The 18439-nt window shown below is 32.2% G+C and overlaps 1 protein-coding gene across 1 annotated transcript; it reads right to left on the bottom strand.

The window, feature by feature from the left end:
- Positions 1-4905: 4905 nt before the first annotated feature.
- Positions 4906-15330, bottom strand: LOC134243052 (elastin-like). Its single transcript, XM_062725273.1, has 4 exons — positions 15287-15330; positions 13563-14630; positions 5131-6198; positions 4906-5028 (listed from the first exon to the last, which is right to left on the bottom strand). The coding sequence occupies exons 2-4, from the start codon at positions 14628-14630 to the stop codon at positions 5020-5022; spliced, it is 2145 nt and encodes a 714-aa protein (XP_062581257.1). The 5' UTR covers positions 15287-15330; the 3' UTR covers positions 4906-5019.
- Between the last annotated feature and the right edge of the window lie 3109 nt (positions 15331-18439).

The raw sequence follows: 18439 nt of genomic DNA on the forward strand, positions 1-18439 counted from the left end.
TTTATACCTTAGGACGATGCATAATGCAGGAAGGAATGTAAATGCATGTGGTTTGATCTTTTGTGGTTACTCGGTAAAATTCGTTTTGCAATCACTGCAATAATTCAATTGGATAAGTTGGTTTAATGACTATTTAGGGATGACGTATTAATGTTATGTCTAAAATAATTTGCTTGTATAGAATACATGACTTAGTATATATATGTGTATACAGCATCTTTGGTGTTTGTTATTGTCCTTATTTGCTTGCATAAAATATATTGCAAATTTAAGATAAATTGATATTGTAGTAAATGTGTTTATCAACGATGTAAAGAAGAATTAATTTGATTAATATTGCAAAAGTTACAAATTAATAAAGGAATTTTCAAAGTATAATTTTCTCATTTTTATACGAATATTTAGTTACTATGCACTCACTTTGCAAATCCTAAGAAATGACATTTTGTATTTTTATTTCTTAACATATGTATTTAGAGATAAAGGAACAGAAGTGTGTCTGAAAATAACATAAATTATGATCTGAAAATTACATAAATTATATTAATAATTTTTAATAAGACTTACCTCTTTATCTTAATTACACTTAGTAGTGGAATAGAAGAAATTGTTTAGCAAGTTAAACAAATGACTAGAAAGTACGCAAATAAAGCATGCATATGTAAACAAAAACCAAAACACAACATAATTAAAATAATTCAATGTCAATATTTAAAATTTTATTCTGATTAACCAGTCACAAGAAAATTCTAGTAACAGAGTTTCAATTTTGAATTGGATAAGTTGAAAACTTTGAGTAAAAAATTTACAATTTTTAAAAGTATGGACAACAGCTTTAAAATGCATATATTTAAATTTTAAAAAAAAAGAAAAAAACGACAACACAAGTTGTAAAACGTTAGCGCTTTTAATTAGTTTTTATTCACAGTTCTTAAGCTTTGTCATAAATTTTAAGTTGAGTGACATAAAGAGAAGTTAAGAAATAAGTATCTGTACCCGAGGAAGAAATTCTGATATTCATGTGGTGTATTTTCAGACAGAAAAAACATTCCTTATTCCCTCTGAAGCATAGAAGAAAACATTCACCGATACAAATAAGTTTGTATATATCATGAAAGAATTAAAGAAAACCATGCTTGTTTTGTTTATTTCAATTATAATACAGAAACTTGCTTATTTTTTTTTTAAAGATTTAAAGATCTGGCAACTGGATCATGAAACAAACCTAGACTTAAGTCCAATTTTCAATCACTTACAAAATATTTATACAATTATGGAATTTATATCTAAATATGAAGCAATACATTGAAAATATTTTAATTCTGGTCTGCTTGAATTTAATTATAAAATATAGATTTCGACTTAAGCTTAAAATGTTTCATGATTCCAGGGGCATGAATTGAAATGATGAAGAGTTGAGGATATAAAAATAACACGCTGATTTGACATTTTATCAAAATTCCAATTTTAAGCAAGAACTTTTGTCATATGTCTGACGTTTCTTCAGTCATGTTCTGAAGAAACCAGTCATTCATTGTTGAAGATAATTACGCTTTGAGGTCAGCGTAAATACCTACCTTGTTAATTAATTTATTCATCAATTTATTCTTCGAAATTTACTTTAGAATTTGAAATGTGATCGTTTGAAAAACTATCATTTACGAATAAGCTTGAAAGATAAACTTTTAATCATTTTGATTGATTTTTCTTTTTCAACATAAACACTTAGTTTTATTGGTTAATACCGGAGTATTCCTCAGTTTCAATGAGGTTTCAAAAAGAATTCATTTATCAGATTGCAACAATGACAAATGTGTAACTTTAGAATAAAACTGATCCTTTTTACTGTTCTATTTTAATAATATTATAAAAAGACAGATTTCAAAATAAATAAAAAAAAATATTTTTTATTTTTTTCTTCTTATTCACGTAACTTCTCCACAAAATTTAAATTGAAATAAAACATTTTAGATTTTCAATAAAAGGAAATTTTTTTGTCAAAGATCAACATGGACAATGAATTCACAAAAAATTAAATGATTTTGTAACTTTAATTAAACAGTTATGCAAATTTCTTGCAATTAACTTTAATTTCTATTTCTGGATTAGTATATACTTTACGAAATTCACCCTCTGTAGTATGAAATAACCAATTAATTGAGAGGCAGGAAGAGAAGTGAGAAAATACGTCAGTTGATTAGGAAACAATCATTAGAATATCACCGAGTACACAAATGCATTTATCAACAAAATGATGTACAAAATAGGGGATTTTACTGCCAAAAGGATTGTGAGAAAGTTTAATTGCAATTATTTCATTCCTTTTTTAATGCGTGCACGAGTTACGATGTTTTTCTCCTTCAAACCTTACCCTTTATTTTTTAATCTTAATTTTATTAAAATTATATCAAGAATGCAAAATACTTTTTTGTGGATTGCTCCATTGAAACTCACAGGAAACAAAAAACAAAAAACTCAAATTCAAAGTAACCAATACTTTTCAAGCACTTTTTCGCCACCGGATTAGTCAAACAGAAAACATATACGAGGGGTTATCAAAAAGTTCGTGAACTGAGGCTATAAAATTAGTACTATGTAGTCTGTGCTTTCAAAATATATATGGAACATAAAACAACAAAAAATAAAGAAATGTTGAAAATTTTAGCTTGATACGTTCATTATTTTCCAAATTATTATAAAATAAAAACGACATTATATGATCACCCAGCGCTGTCGTCGTTTATTTTCATGACGTCCAACAACGTCATTGTTTATTACAATGTCCTCTTCTTCTACCTCATGCACTTTTTTGGATGAGATTCCCTGGAGCTGAGTAAGGACTTAAACCCGCCTTGTTATTATGACTCTACAATGTCATGAACAGCGGCTTTCGATAAATATAATATTCCAAATGGATTTATCCATTGGGAGGGATCATCGCTTGATTGTGCCAGTATACTCTACTTTTGAGAGTTCAATATCTACAACACATGATCAACGTTATTTTTTGACGCGATCGATTTTTCAAACCTTGACAACAAATCGACATTAACTGTGTATCCCTTTTCTCTCTGAATATATTTTGACATTAAAAGGCAAGTATTCTGGATGCATATTATTTCTCTGTAGCCAGTTTAAACATTTCTTAGGTCTATACCATTTTTTCAGGGGCAAAACTTGATAAAATGTGTGAAAAAGAAACCCCTCTCCCCTTTTGACGTCATTTTCAAGGCCTCATTTATTTGGACTTTCCATTTACGATAAAATTTCATAGAACTTACAAAATGAAGTGAAAATTTCATATTTTACCGAAAAATTGCGTCCCGACACATACCTGAATTAACGGGATTTTTGGTTGTCAAATGTTCAATCAAAAGAGTTTTTTTTCTCAGTTACACATAGGTTGCAAAAACGTCGTGTTCGAGGTTGCACCGCCTGGACATACCACTGCTTACAAAAACATTACTAATTTATCAAAAAATGAAATTAATGATTTATTCTTTAGATAGAAAAGATGATGCTAACTAGATATTTAAAAATTCACTGATGTGCCTAAAGCTGTTTTAATTTTATAGCGCTACTCCACGAACTTTTTGAGAACCCCTCGTATATACGTGTACAGCTTGTACAGTATAGAGACATCATTTTTGCATATTTGCAGTCAATATAAACGTATTGCAATCATGGTATGACTGACGGAAGTCCACTGGGTCTAGGAATTGAATTGCAAAGAGAATAAAAAAGCAACATGTTGCTGCGCAGTTTCCTTTTTTTTTTTACTTTTTCACCAAAAATCATTTTTCAGTTGTCATAGAGTAACCTGAATGGATTCCAACCAACCACGACAGTGACGTTTGCGCTTAACAACGTCATATCAAAAAATGGCATTTCATCATATGACCTTGGTAATCATCAAGGCATTACAAATATTAATACACTGTGATTGACAAGACCATTATTACATCAGATTAATACACCAGTGATTGACAAGACTTTCTTACAAATATTCACATTTACCATATTAGCTGGATTCTGTAAATGCTATCATTTTTCTTCAAAATCAAAGTGGAATAAACTTGGCCGTATTGTTTTAAGGCCTTAGAATGCTACAACTACTTTCGACCAACGAAGGGCTACCCTAAAGGCTGATTTTAATCTCTACAAAAAAGATAAATTAATGCACTGATGAACTCCATGATAGGTGAATTAAGGCTGTAACAGATGCGCAAGAAAAATGATGACAATTTTATTTTCACAATTAAACCCGAAGGTGTTTCCATTTTATCTATTTTCCCATGATATGTCAACAACAGCAAAGTGATTAACTACGATATATGTATGATACTTTGTGTAATTAAGAAATGGATTTTCTTTTAAGCTATTGACATTTTTGTCACCGTTGTCAGAATTGGTGAAGAATGCGAAAATTTTGAATCTTAAAGTGTAAATTTTGTTGTATGATTCTCTCTTGATTACCTGGAATTGTATAAATCTCCAGAAAATTATTATTGAAACAAGACACTTGCAAGATACTTTAAGGGTTATCAAAATTATGATTTCAAGAAGCATGAACTTGTATGTTACAATAAACTTTAAATAAAAATGGCGAAGATAACCAAAAGTTGACCGCATGCTCTACGTTCGAACAATTTTTAAACGAGGCAATCTATTGACAAACAAGTTAATGAAACAATATGAACAGTCTTGTTTAATCATTTAGTCACATGCTTACCAGCGGGTCTAAACTTTAAACTCTTTGGAAATTTTATACCTGAAACGTAATAACTTAATGTCTCATTATATTCAATTATATCAACTGATTTGCCGGAAGGAATTTCTATATTTTAGAAAATTCCTGATCAATATCGTTTTTAAATACATGTATACAAAAAATGCAAGAAAGTGTAACCATTGAACAATTATTTATTCAATAAATAAATAAGACAAAAGGAATTCAGACACCATGGTTGCTAACTTATGAATATCACAGTCAACATCGATTATCGAGTATTCGTAGATTTAGTAGGTCTGAAATGAAAAAAAATACATATTTAAAATATTATTTATAAATATTCAAAATATAGTTGTTGTTTTTTTTTTTTGGTCAATGAAAAAAGTTGGTTTTCTTACCTTTCTACCAGGAACTATGTTGTTGATTCCAGATGCTCCCCGGATAATTCCATTATTGCTGAATCCTCGAGATCCTACAGCAGCAGATGAAGCAGCCGACGCACTGTTTGGAAAGGCTGAAGCAGCAGCCGCAGAAGATGCAGCGGTTTGACCGACAACAGGAAATTGAGGACGGTACACACCTTGGACTGGATGAATAACTGGACCCCCGATATTGCTGGGAAATTCCGGTTGAAAAACTCCTTCCATTCCAATTCCAGATCCGATGTTAGCCGCAGATGCAGCTGAAGCAGAACCACCCAAAGCAGCAGATGAAGCAGAAGCTGCAGCATTCTGACCTAGAACATGATTGGTAGGAAATTGAACACTTGGGAATGGTTGCAAAACTGGACCACCGACATTTCTTGTTAATTGGGATCCCAAGACAGCTCCCATTCCAATTCCAGATCCAAGTGTGGCACCAGTTGCTAGTCCTGAAGCAGCTGAAGAGGCTGCAGCACCAACAGAGTTAGCTGAAGCAGAAGCTCCAGAGGACTGACCAAGAATCTGGTGGGTAGGATAATGTACGCTTGGGATTGGTTGTACCAGAGGACCAGATGGGTAATTGATGCTTGGAACATGATGACCAATAGGTCCATTGTAAGGTGCAGTGGCTTGAAGTCCAGCATTTCCAAGGAAAGCGTTTCTTTCAGCCTCAGAGGTCACTGCTGCAGCAGTAGCAGCACCAGAGTTTACTCCATTAAATCCAAGTCCATTGTTCAAGCCTATTACTCCAGGGTGTCCAACAAACCCTCTGTTACCGGAAACAGCGGAAGCGGAAGCAGACGCATCAAAACCACTTGCTGCGGCAGAAGAAGCTGCAGAAGCGGCGTTCCTTCTATCAAACCCTGTAAAGCCGGCATTAAAACCATCGTTCCCGATGCCCCCAATAATTCCTTGTTGTTGAATAACGTGGGTTGCCTGGGAACATCCGAACTGTCCACATCCTGATTTTGGATAATAATCCTTTGGGACAGGGATTGCAGAAATGCCAGCAAAAACAGAGAGGATAACGACAGGGTGGATCATCTGACAAACGACACAGAAATTTCTTAATTACCATTTTACATCAAATTTGTATATTGCTGTCGTAAATTGGACTGATATTTATATTCTGGGTTCTTTTTTAAGAACGGAAAACAAAAGGATAATTGTTTTTACAAACTTATTACAAATCATTTAAATTGAATAAAAGTTAAAAGAAAAATATATGGAAAGAAAAGAAATATTTTTAAGATGAAGATTCAAAAGACAAAAAGTCAAGGAAAGCTATATTTCTACAAAGGGACAAAATAGGGAATAAAAGATCATCTTGTATTGTTTTATTACTCTATTGAATTGAACAATCTTTAAATTTGAAATGGTTTTTGAGCCATATAAGTGTAATTACTATACTTATTTAATTTAAATATTCTCAAATTGTCAGAAGTATTATGATTAATGATTGGAAATAAAATTTTGAATGATTAATTTGTAAAAATGGATATTTGTATAGCACAAAATTGATACAGATATTGCATCATTCAGCTTATAAATGCAAATTTGTTTCCATTTTCATGTTTAAACATTTACTTTCATGGCCCGATCAAAGAAAACACCGCTCAAAATTAAACTGTTATACGTTCTTGAGTTTTTTTTTTATAAAGAGCTTAAAAATATGCCTTTGTGATTTCTATAGTTACAAAATATTCAATTCCTACCTTGAGAGCGATACTTGGCTAATTGTCAGAACCTTGAGGATAACTACTGTTCATCTATAACTGTGTCTTATTTATACTAACTGGTAGCTACGTAATAAGGAAGACAATTCGTGAGGTTTGAACTTTGGTGATTACTCTGTTAAATTTAATTTGATATCATTGGATCGTTTAGATTAGATGATTAGGTCATTTTGGTGTAGTTATGGGTTGGATTATTCCATCTATGTTCAATTATATCATGTCTTCACGAAAGAAACCAAGTTATTTGTTATTTTAAATTAAAAAAAGAAAATGATAATATTCAGTTTTAAAACAAAGTATATAAAACATAGATGATAACAAAATTTTCATTGAGTTTATATATCAACATATGAGTAAATTGATAAAACTCTCTCAGGTTTTGATTACAAAATAAAAATAGAAATCAGATTATATTTCTCGGTATAATTTGAAAATGAAGAATCAGATGCATGTTATTATACATATTGGCATTTATATCTCTGACTTCTGAATTAACTGTAAATCTAGATGAAAATTAATGCGGAACGTTTAAATCATGTCGATTGATATTTGTATTAACAGCAATATATATTTTCAAGAATTTTCTTTACTATTTGTTGAAAGATTTGTCACATTCACTAAATCAAATTAAATATGACTTTTTGTGTCAAACACTAACATTTCTATCATTTTACTCTTTAATTGCCAGTATATAATTGTTTGTGCCCTGCTTTGATAGTTTTTTGTTGCTTTTATTTCAAATGTTAGTCAACGATATTTAGTAAGAATATTAGCCCTTCAAAAAGGAAAGGAGATTCACGAGAAGTGTGTCTTTAAAAAAAATTGGGAGATTAGGGGACTACGTTTCGTTGTGACGCGGCGACATCCCCTATGCTTTTTTTAAACATAACTCATTTTAATAAAAAAGGAAAGGTATATAAAATATTGGAATACTCAGCTGATTCAATTTTAATAAAAAATTGCTATCGAGATGTTTGAAAAACAGTGTTTGCCTAGGAACATTAACACACGAGGAAACACCAGAAAATTGACAAAAACATCCAAATAGGGAAAAAGAACAATTAATAGGGCCGTCTGATGACAGAAAATGATATGTTTTAACATTATGTTGGCAATTGTACTCTGAAAGCGAACATGATATTTTAAGGTATGCAAATTGATTCACGATGACTCCTTAGTTTTTTTTTTTATCATAATTTTAATAAAATTATATCACGAATGCAAAATACTTTTTTGTGGGTTGCTCCATTGAAACACCCATGAAAAAAACCCTCAAATTCAAAGTAACCAATACTTTTCAAGCACTTTTTCGCCACCGGATTAGTCAAACATAAAACATATATATACGTGTACAGCTTGTACAGTGTAGAGACATCATTTTTGCATATTTGCAGTCAATATAAACTTATTGCAATCATGGTATGACTGACGGAAGTCCACTGGGTCTAGAAATTGAATTTTATAAGAGAATAAAAAGGCAACAACATGTTGCTGCGCAGTTTCTTTTCTTTTTTTTTTTTACTTTTTCACCAAAAATCATTTTTCAGTTGTCATAGAGTAACTTGAATGAATTCCAACCAACCATGACGGTGACGGTGACGCTTAACAACGTCATATCAAAAAAGGGCATTTCGTCATGCGACCTCGGTAATCATCAAGGCATTACAAAGAGATCGATATTAGTACACTTTGATTGACAAGACCATTATTACATCAGATTAATACACCAGTGATTGACTTTCTTACAAACATTCACATTTACCATATCAGCTGGATTCTGTAAATTCTATCATTTTTCCTCAAAATTAAAGTGGGATAAACTTGGCCGTATTGTTTTAAGGCTTTAGAATGCTACAACTACTTTCGACCAACGAAGGGATACCCTAGGGGTTGAATATAATCTCTATGAAAAAGATAAATGCACTGATGAACTCCATGCACAAGTGAATTAAGGCTGTAACAGATGCGCAAGAGAGATGATGACAATTTTATTTTCACGTTTGGGGCTACCGACTCGATATTTAGACACATCGACGAGGTATTGTCAATTATTAATGGTTATTTCTATTCTTATATCGATACGGTATATCCCGATGAGCTTGAGATCAATGATATCACAGAGTCTGACACATCTGTAAGATATTTGGATATTTTACTTGAAAAAGACGTTAATGGTAATCTTAACTTTTCAATCTTCAACTTCCTTACTTATCCAGAAATATACCTTCAACACTTGCATACGGAGTTTATATCTCTCAGTTGATTCGATACGCAAGAGCATGCTCTACGTATGAACAATTTCTAAAACGAGATAAATTATTGTCAAACAAGTTGATGAAACAAAAATATAGGCAGTCTCATTTAAAGTCATCATTACGTTGTTTCTATGGTCGATACAATTACCTTGTCCGCAAATACAAGTAATCATCGATTCAAATGCTGACTGGCGTGTTTCATACTAATTGTTAGTCCATTATTTACACACTGAATTGACGACAGATTTTTCCATTATTTCCCGATCATGTCAAGTAGCTCACGGCGGGTGTGACCGGTCGGCAGGGGATGCTCACTCCTCCCTGGCACCTGATACCACCTTTAATGTTTTGGAGGTCCGTGTTTGCTTTGCTCCTATTTTGTCTTGTTTTATGGGCTTTTGAGCTTGAATAATTTTTGTTATCTCCATCACAGGCACTTGTTTCGGGAATAAATTTTAACCCATAGTATAATAAAAACACATGGTATCTAACTCCAAATTACACGTAGTACCCCCTCCCTTGGAATCGCTCTCATTTACACTTTCAGAGAAAAGGCAGTGGCAAACTGTTTATACCTATGTCATCTTTTGTTTTCTCTAATCTCCGTAATTAGCGTCAAAACGCCGAGTAGAAAATTCGAACTAAACCATAAAACGGTATGTCCTAATCTCAGGCAAAGAGAAAAATTAAAAAATGCGTGGGTTTAAAAATTCAATTCCAGATTTTAAATATTGCATTGAATAAATAAAATTTCATAGTGTCTTATTTTCCATGAAAACACTACGATGTTTTCCGATGTCATTTGAGAAACAGATTTTTAGCCAATCAAATTCGGGGTCTAATTCTTTGCCCGAGACTAGAACATACCATGCTATGGTTGAGTTTCACTTTCCACTTGGCGAACAGAGTTTTGAAGCTGATTACGGAAATAAAAGAAAATAAAGACAAGCATGTCAGATTTGGTTGTGTAGATAAATTATCATAGAAGACATAGGTATAAACAGTTTACCCGTGCATTTCCTCTGAAAGTGTAAATGAGCGCGATTCTAAGGGAGCCGGGGGGGGGGGGGGGTACTCGGTGTAAATCGGCGTTAGATACCTTCTTATACTATGGGTCAAAAATTTATTACAGAAACAAGTGCCTGTGATCTCCATAAATTTCATCTGAATACACGCATATTTAATGAAATACGTTTTACACCAAATATTGCCATTTTGTATGACTCGTTGTTATCTGCATATCCTTCTTAAATTAATCTAAGGGTGTAAAAAGATGCATGTTTCTGAAATACTGGTGCTCCTATGGCAGCTTATTGCCACATTGAAAAATTAGGGTTAAACGACAAGGCTGAGGTCATGATTTCAAAATGTTGAAACAAAAAGAAAGATACTATCGCAAAGAATGCACATGTAAAATAAAATACCTAACAGCAGCAGTTTAGAATTTAAGAACGATGTTATTTATACAAAGTTAGTCGAAACCCGAAGTGATCTTGTAATTGATGATATAATATGAACTGAGTATGCGCTGTAAAGACATACTTGTTTTCCTTCGATAAAGAGAGTATGTCTAAATCAAAATCCAATGAACCAAACGATGCACAAAAAAGTGATGCATGGAATTAAAAGCAAAGAAAAGGGAGAGTTTAAAGTAATATTTAAAGCAAAAATTCAACGTTAAAATGGGTTTCTTTTCCAACCTGATTAAGATAAACAAATTTAAATCAAATCTGGAAATGTGTCACATGAATTAAATTTCTGTAGATTTATTGGATGCAGAAATGTAGTCTTGAGAGTACAGATTATGCTCTGATTATGAGGTTAACCATGATCCAAACATCGACCTGAAAATGAAAGACTGGAAACCAATTCCAATTAAACCCGATGATGTTTCTATTTTATTTATTTTTCCATGATATGTCAACAACAGCAGTGTGATGTATAAGGTGCAGACTTGTTCTGCATATTTAACTTAAAAACAAAACTTTGTTCTTAAAATGGATTTTTCCGAAGAAAATACCGGTAGTTTCCGAAATTTACGCCAAACGCAGTACATGCATATTCATTCAAATTCAGGTCGCAAAGACTGAAAAAAAGTTTTAATTATCGAGTTACATGTTATATGCATCTTTAGTATTTAATCAAATGAATGTTAAACAGATATTGTATTTTTAAATAGCTAAAATATGTTACTATTGTTATTTATGAGTAAATCTAATTTTATATATAGTATTAATATCTTTTGATTACCTGATACAATTCAGTCTTCATATCTACTAGTAATTCCCCATTGTGATTGTAAATCTGTTTCTTCCATTGTCAAAAAGAATGAACAGTGATCAGAAACAAATGGGCACTTGCAGGTAACATAATGGAAAGTTTGAGGAGTTGTCGAAATGATAATCTCAAGAATTGTCAACATAACCAAAACGTGTACGTTACAATCATCTTTTGAATAAAAAAGGCGAAGAAAACCAGCAGTGATCTCAGTTGACCGCATGCTCTGCGTTCGAACAATTCTTAAGGTCATTAGCAACGCAGGGTTTCCGGAGAAAAAGAGGTTTGATAATAGGTTTCTTCACTTATAAAAATAGTCATCGAGAGTGATCTCCGGTATGGAATTCTCTAGGCGATGAAAAGAAATAAAGCGTATGTTACAGACTGAGAGGTAAACAAAAGCACGTATTTTATTTTTTTATCGGATATAATCAACTCTACAGTGATAAAAGGAAAGCAACGATGGGTTTGTTTGCCCTTGAGAGGGCAGACATCAACAGGTCTTCCTTTAGAATAGGTACATGTATGCTGAGAAGGGCAAAGATTTGACATAATTATGCTGAAAGTGGTGATAGCTACAGTGTAGGTAGATTGGATGAGAACGGTTCCATGGGTTATGTGAAGGAGGGACCGTTAAAAAAAATAAGAATAATAAATCCATTCCAAAATATGTTATGACAGTTTGTATCCAATAAAGTAAGTTATAGAATAGAAACAAACAACCAGTCTCTTGATTATTATGAATAATATTCAGATGTTAACAGAAGTAACTCAAAATTAAAGAACAGTGCTGGTATTTCTGTGCCTTGTTTCTATATTTGCATTTTTAACCAAAGTATATGCATGTCATCGGGAATGAGGATACAACAATGTATTTTATTTATGAACTTTATGAAATAAATGGGTTTAAGAGAAAGTGTATGGTTAAAAATAATATAGGTCCATTTTATCAACATTTTACATAGAAAATGTATTGAGAATTGTCAAAACATTGATTCGACAAAATATATTAAGAAGGACTGGCTTGATGGGTTAAAAGACCTGAATTAAACATGTTTGGTACCATTAAACCTGTACAAAAGTTCCTAAAAATTCTATACGAAAACCAAAAACGTTGCCAATGTCCTTAAACGAGGCAAACTACTGACAAACAAGTTGATGAAACAATATGAACAGTATTGTTTAAGTCATCAAGTTTCAAGATCGAAGCAATGAATTTGTCAGCATAAAAAAACCTGGAGTCAAATGCCTACTGGCATTTTCCACACTCAGTTTTAGGCCATTATTTTCACACTGAATTGTGATTTTCCCGTCATTTCCCGACTATGGCAATAAGCAGAGGGAGCACAGGCTGCTCACTCCTCCATGGCACCTGATACCACCTGTGATGTTTTTAGAGGTCCATTTTGCTCTACATACGATTTGCATTGTTTGAATGGACCCTCGTTCTTGATTAAGGTCGATATCTCTATAAATTTCATTAACTACGATATATGTATGATACTTTGTGTAATTAAGAACTGGATTTTCTTTTAAGCTATTGACATTTTTGTCACCGTTGTCAGAATTGGTGAAGAATGCGAAAATTTTGAATCTGAAAGGTATTGTTGTATGACTTTTAAGGAATGTAAAATCTCCAGAAAACACATTTTATTATTGCAAGACAATGCAACCGTTAGGGTCTTTAGCATGTGACAATCGCTATAAAGCAAAGTACTTTGCTATATTATTTAACTATATATCACTTGCGGTCTAAGCTTTAAACTCTTTAAACTCTTTGGAAATTTAAAACGTAATAACTTAATGTCTCATTATATTCAATTATATCAACTGATTTGCCGGAAGGAATTTCTATATTTTAGAACATTTCTGATCAATATCGTTTTAAAATACATGTATACAAAAAATGTAAGAAAGTGTAACCATTGAACAATTATTTATTCAATAAATAAATAAATAAATAAGACAAAAGGAATTCAGACACCATGGTTGCTACTTATGAATATCACAGTCAACATCGATTGCCGAGTATTCGTAGATTTAGTAGGTCTGAAATGAAAAAAATACATATTTAAAATATTATTCATAAATATTCAAAATATAGTTTTTCTTTGTCAATGAAAAAAGTTGGTTTTCTTACCTTTCTACCAGGAACTAAGTTGTTGATACCAGATGCTCCCCGGATAATTCCATTATTGCTGAATCCTCCAGATCCTACAGCAGCAGATGAAGCAGCCGACGCACTGTTTGGAAAGGCTGAAGCAGCAGCCGCAGAAGATGCAGAGGTTTGACCGACAACAGGAAATTGAGGACGGTACACACCTTGGACTGGATGAATAACTGGACCCCCGATATTGCTGGGAAATTCCGGTTGAAAAACTCCTTCCATTCCAATTCCAGATCCGATGTTAGCCGCAGATGCAGCTGAAGCAGAACCACCCAAAGCAGCAGATGAAGCAGAAGCTGCTGCATTCTGACCTAGAACATGATTAGTAGGAAATTGAACACTTGGGAATGGCTGCAAAACTGGACCACCGACATTTCTTGTTAACTGGGATCCCAAGACAGCTCCCATTCCAATTCCAGATCCAAGTGTGGCACCAGTTGCTAGTCCTGAAGCAGCTGAAGAGGCTGCAGCACCAATAGAGTTAGCTGAAGCAGAAGCTCCAGAGGACTGACCAAGAATCTGCTGGGTAGGATAATGTACACTTGGGATTGGTTGCACCAGAGGACCAGATGGGTAATTGATGCTTGGAACCTGATGACCAAAAGGTCCATTGTAAGGTGCAGTAGCTTGAAGTCCAGCATTTCCAAGGAAAGCGTTTCTTTCAGCGTCAGAGGTCACTGCTGCAGCAGTAGCAGCACCAGGGTTTACTCCATTAAATCCAAGTCCATTGTTCAAGCCTATTACTCCTGGGTGTCCAACAAACCCTCTGTTACCAGAAACAGCGGAAGCGGAAGCAGACGCATCAAAACCACTTGCTGCGGCAGAAGAAGCTGCAGAGGCGCCGTTCCTTCTATCAAACCCTGTAAAGCCAGCATTAAAACCATCGTTCCCGATGCCCCCAATAATCCCTTGTTGTTGAATAACGTGGGTTCCCTGTGAACATCCGAACTGACCACATCCTGATTTTGGATAATAATCCTTTGGGACAGGGATTGCAGAAATGGCAGCAAAAACAGAGAGGATAACGACAGGATGGATCATCTGACAAATGACACAGAAATTTCTTAATTACCATTTTACATCAAATTTGTATATTGCTGTCCTAAATTGGACTGATATTTATATTGTGGGCTCTTTTTTAAGAACGGAAAACAAAAGGATAATTGTTTTTATAAACTTATTACAAAATTGTTTAAATTGAATAAAAGTTAAAAGAAAAAAAAAATACTTTTAAGATGAAGATTCAAAATACGAAAAAGTCAAGGAAAGCTATATTTCTACAAAGGGACAAAATAGGGAATAAAAGATCATCTTGTATTGTTTTATTACTCTATTGAACTGAACAATTTTTTAATTTGAAATGGTTTTTGAGCCATAATAGTGTAATTACTATACTTATTTAAACATTCTCAAATTGTCAGAAGTATTATGAAAAATGTTTGGAAATTAAATTTTGAATGATCAATTTGTAAAAATGGATATTTGTATAGCACAAAATTGATATAGATATTGCATCATTCAGCTTATAAATGCAAATTTGTTTCCATTTTCATGTTTAAACATTTACTTTCATGGCTGACCCGATCAAAGAAAACGCCGCTCAAAATTAAAGTGTTATAAATTCTTGAGTTTTTTTTATATAGAGCTTAAAAATATCCCTTTGTGATTTCTATAGTTACAAAATATTCAATTCCTACCTTGAGAGTGATACTTGGTTAATTGTCAGAACCTGTGGATAAGTACTGTTCATCTAAAACTGTGTCGTATTTATACTAACTGGTAGCTACGTAATAAGGAAGACAATTCGTGAGGTTTGAACTTTTGTGATTACTCAGTTAAATTTAATTTGATATCATTGGATCGTTTAGATTAGATGATTAGGTCATTTCGGTGTAAATATGGGTTGGATTATTCCATCTATGTTCAATTATATCATTTCTTCACGAAATTAGAGAGACACCAGGCTATTTGTTATTTTAAATTAAAGAATGAAAATGATAATGTTCAGTTTTAAAACAAAGTATATAATACATGGATGATAACAAAATTTTCATTTAGTTTATATATCAACACATGAGTAAATTGATAAAACTCTCTCAGGTTTTGATTACAAAATAAAAATAGAAATCAGATTATATTTCTCGGTATAATTTGAAAATGAAGAATCAGATGCATGTTAATATACATATTGGCATTTATATCTCTGACTTCTGAATTAACTGTAAATCTAGATGAAAATTGATGCGGAACGTTTAAGTCATGTCAGTTGATATTTCTATTTTCAGCAGTATATATTTTCAAGAAATTTCTTTACTATTTGTTAAAAGATTTGTCACATTCACTAAATCAAAGTAATATGACGTTTTGTCTCATTTCTATCATTTTACTCTTTAATTGCCAGAATATAATTGTTTATGCCTTTCTTTGATAGTTTATATTGTTATGTAGTTTTATTTCAAATGTTAGTCAACGATATTTAGTAAGAATATGGGGAAGAGATTCAGGGAGTAATTTTTCGCCCATTAAAAAGGAAAGGTATATAAAACATTGGTATGCTCAGCTGATTCAATTTTAATAAAAACGAATTGTTATCGAAATATTTGAAAAACAGTGTTTGCCTAGGAACATTAACACACGAGGAAACACCAGAAAATTGACAAAAACATCCAAATAGGGAAAAAGAACAATTAATAGGGCTTGTTGATGACTAAAAATAATATGTTTTAACAGTATGTTGGCAATTGTATTCTGAAAGCGAACATGATATTTTAAGGTATGCAAATTGATTCACGATGACTCCTTGTGATGTTCACTTTCTGACGAAATAGTCATTCATTGATAGAAAGAAGTAAACTTTGTGGTCTGAGGTTAAAGAAGGCAGATATTCCATTAAATACTTTCCTTGTCACATTTAAGGTTACTCAACATTCAAATAGTGAAATAACTTAATCAGCAATAAAGCTCTAGACATTCTATGTAAATAGTATGTGTCAATAGAAAAATCAATTAAGAAATCCCCAAACCTTCAGGAAAAAAAGAAGAAAATAAACCCAAATAATATTGCTTAGTTTCTTAAACAGCTAACTTCTGAATTGAACTACATCTTCTCAACATAAATAGTTTTCCCGATGACAAAACCTATGTCAAAATGTATCCCTTTTTCGACTGGACAGCCAGTCATGGTATTTATTGAAACACAACAAGCAAACATCAATACTAAAGATAATCACAATTCAACTTATATTTAAACAGTAAAACCTTAAACTTAAAAAAAATTATGTTCAACTAGAAACCATTTATATTTTCTACAATATTAAAACTAAAATATACAGAATAAAATGTAAATTTAATTCTTTAACATGCTAAAATTAAATTTAAAGTTGTGGTAACGTGATTGATTTGTTTGTTTTCAACACATGGAACTTGTCATTTACCAGCAATTTGTTCGGGAATAAACACAATATTGATAATAAAAAAAAACCCATGGTTGTCGACTCTCCTGATTTTATATGTTATGCTGTTTTATGTCCCATCCGAAATTTTTTCACCATTGTATACAATAAAAAATTCATTATTTCACGCAATATTTTATTTTTGACATAAAAGCTGTTCATTCTATTTGCATAAACACCATTACTAAGGCGTTTAGGTGCGCAGTGTTTAGAAGGTTTTTAATTTGTAAAATAACTTAATCAAATAATTATCTGAAGGATCGAGAAAATATAAATCGAACACTAAATAATGATCAATCAGATATTCTCAACTACAGGAGTACATTTGGCACTATATCTCACAGTAAATCATAATTAATGAATTCATATGATAAAAATAGATTAATGCATGGTAGTAAATGAAAATTAATTTGAATAAATTAAATTAAAACTTCACTCTCTCTCTATTTTTTCCTTCGCGGGGAATACTAGCTTATTGCCGATGACCCTTTATGTAAGACTACATGATTTATAGACATTTGTTCTCGCTTCATTTGCATAAATTACTTCTTGGTTGCCAGTCACATTACTTGTCGTTAAACTCTAAGCCAATGTCACTCAAAATTATTAGCTCCGCCTAATCCAATAGGGCGTCTTCAAGAAGTGTATTTGAAATCACTCATCTTGGCAATAACAAAATATTTGAATTAATTCACATGTATTTCTGATCACTCAATATGATTATTTTATATCATATCTGAACTTATTTAGGCCTATAGAATATTGATTATCTCGAAGAATAAAGCGATACAGTATTTTAAACAATTAAATCTCAATATTATAACATTTTAAAAATCCCCTCAGATATATTTAAATTGGTAAATGCCCTTTTCATAACAAAACGATGATGATTATCAAGACATTTTGGAATAATCTAATGAAGTCATATATCATTTATTTATTATTTCTCTGAAGCTCAGAGAACTTCTAGAAAATATTTTGCTGATCTTGTCAATTCTTCATCATGTATGCAGATTGCGTAACAAAGAAACTCTTAGTGAATCTGGTAACCTCATTTAGCGACGAATAATTCTTTCCTCAGAAGGTGAAAAACACAAGGAAAAACGTTATTATGCATGACTGAAAAAATTGTATTCCCTTTTAAATAACAATTACCGAAGTGTCAAAAGGCATGATTTTTAAATTATAATGTGATTGTATTATATTCTCTCCTGTCAGGGATATATTTGTAAAGGTAATTGTGTTTTGGACAATGTTTTTCACACTGAACAAGAACGGGTTGTAAAAAATTTAAAACGGAAAAAAAAATCATGTTTCATTTATTTATTTGAAAACTGCAATTAATTTTCTTGCGTTTCAATTACTTTGTTTAATTTTCATATTGGGGTCAATGTGCAT

This window comes from Saccostrea cucullata, unplaced genomic scaffold, assembly GCF_032062105.1.
Source record: "Saccostrea cucullata isolate Sc308-1 unplaced genomic scaffold, CSIRO_AGI_Scuc_v1 ctg501, whole genome shotgun sequence".
Taxonomy (NCBI): Eukaryota; Metazoa; Mollusca; class Bivalvia; order Ostreida; family Ostreidae; genus Saccostrea; species Saccostrea cuccullata.

Bases quoted from the DNA above. Each gene is read 5' to 3' on its own strand.
- LOC134243052 (XM_062725273.1), bottom strand. From the start codon at position 14,630: ATGATCCATCCTGTCGTTATCCTCTCTGTTTTTGCTGCCATTTCTGCA. The intron at 6,199-13,562 runs GTAAGAAAACCA...GTCGTTTGTCAG, and splicing joins ACTTAGTTCCTGGTAGAAAG to ATGATCCACCCTGTCGTTAT.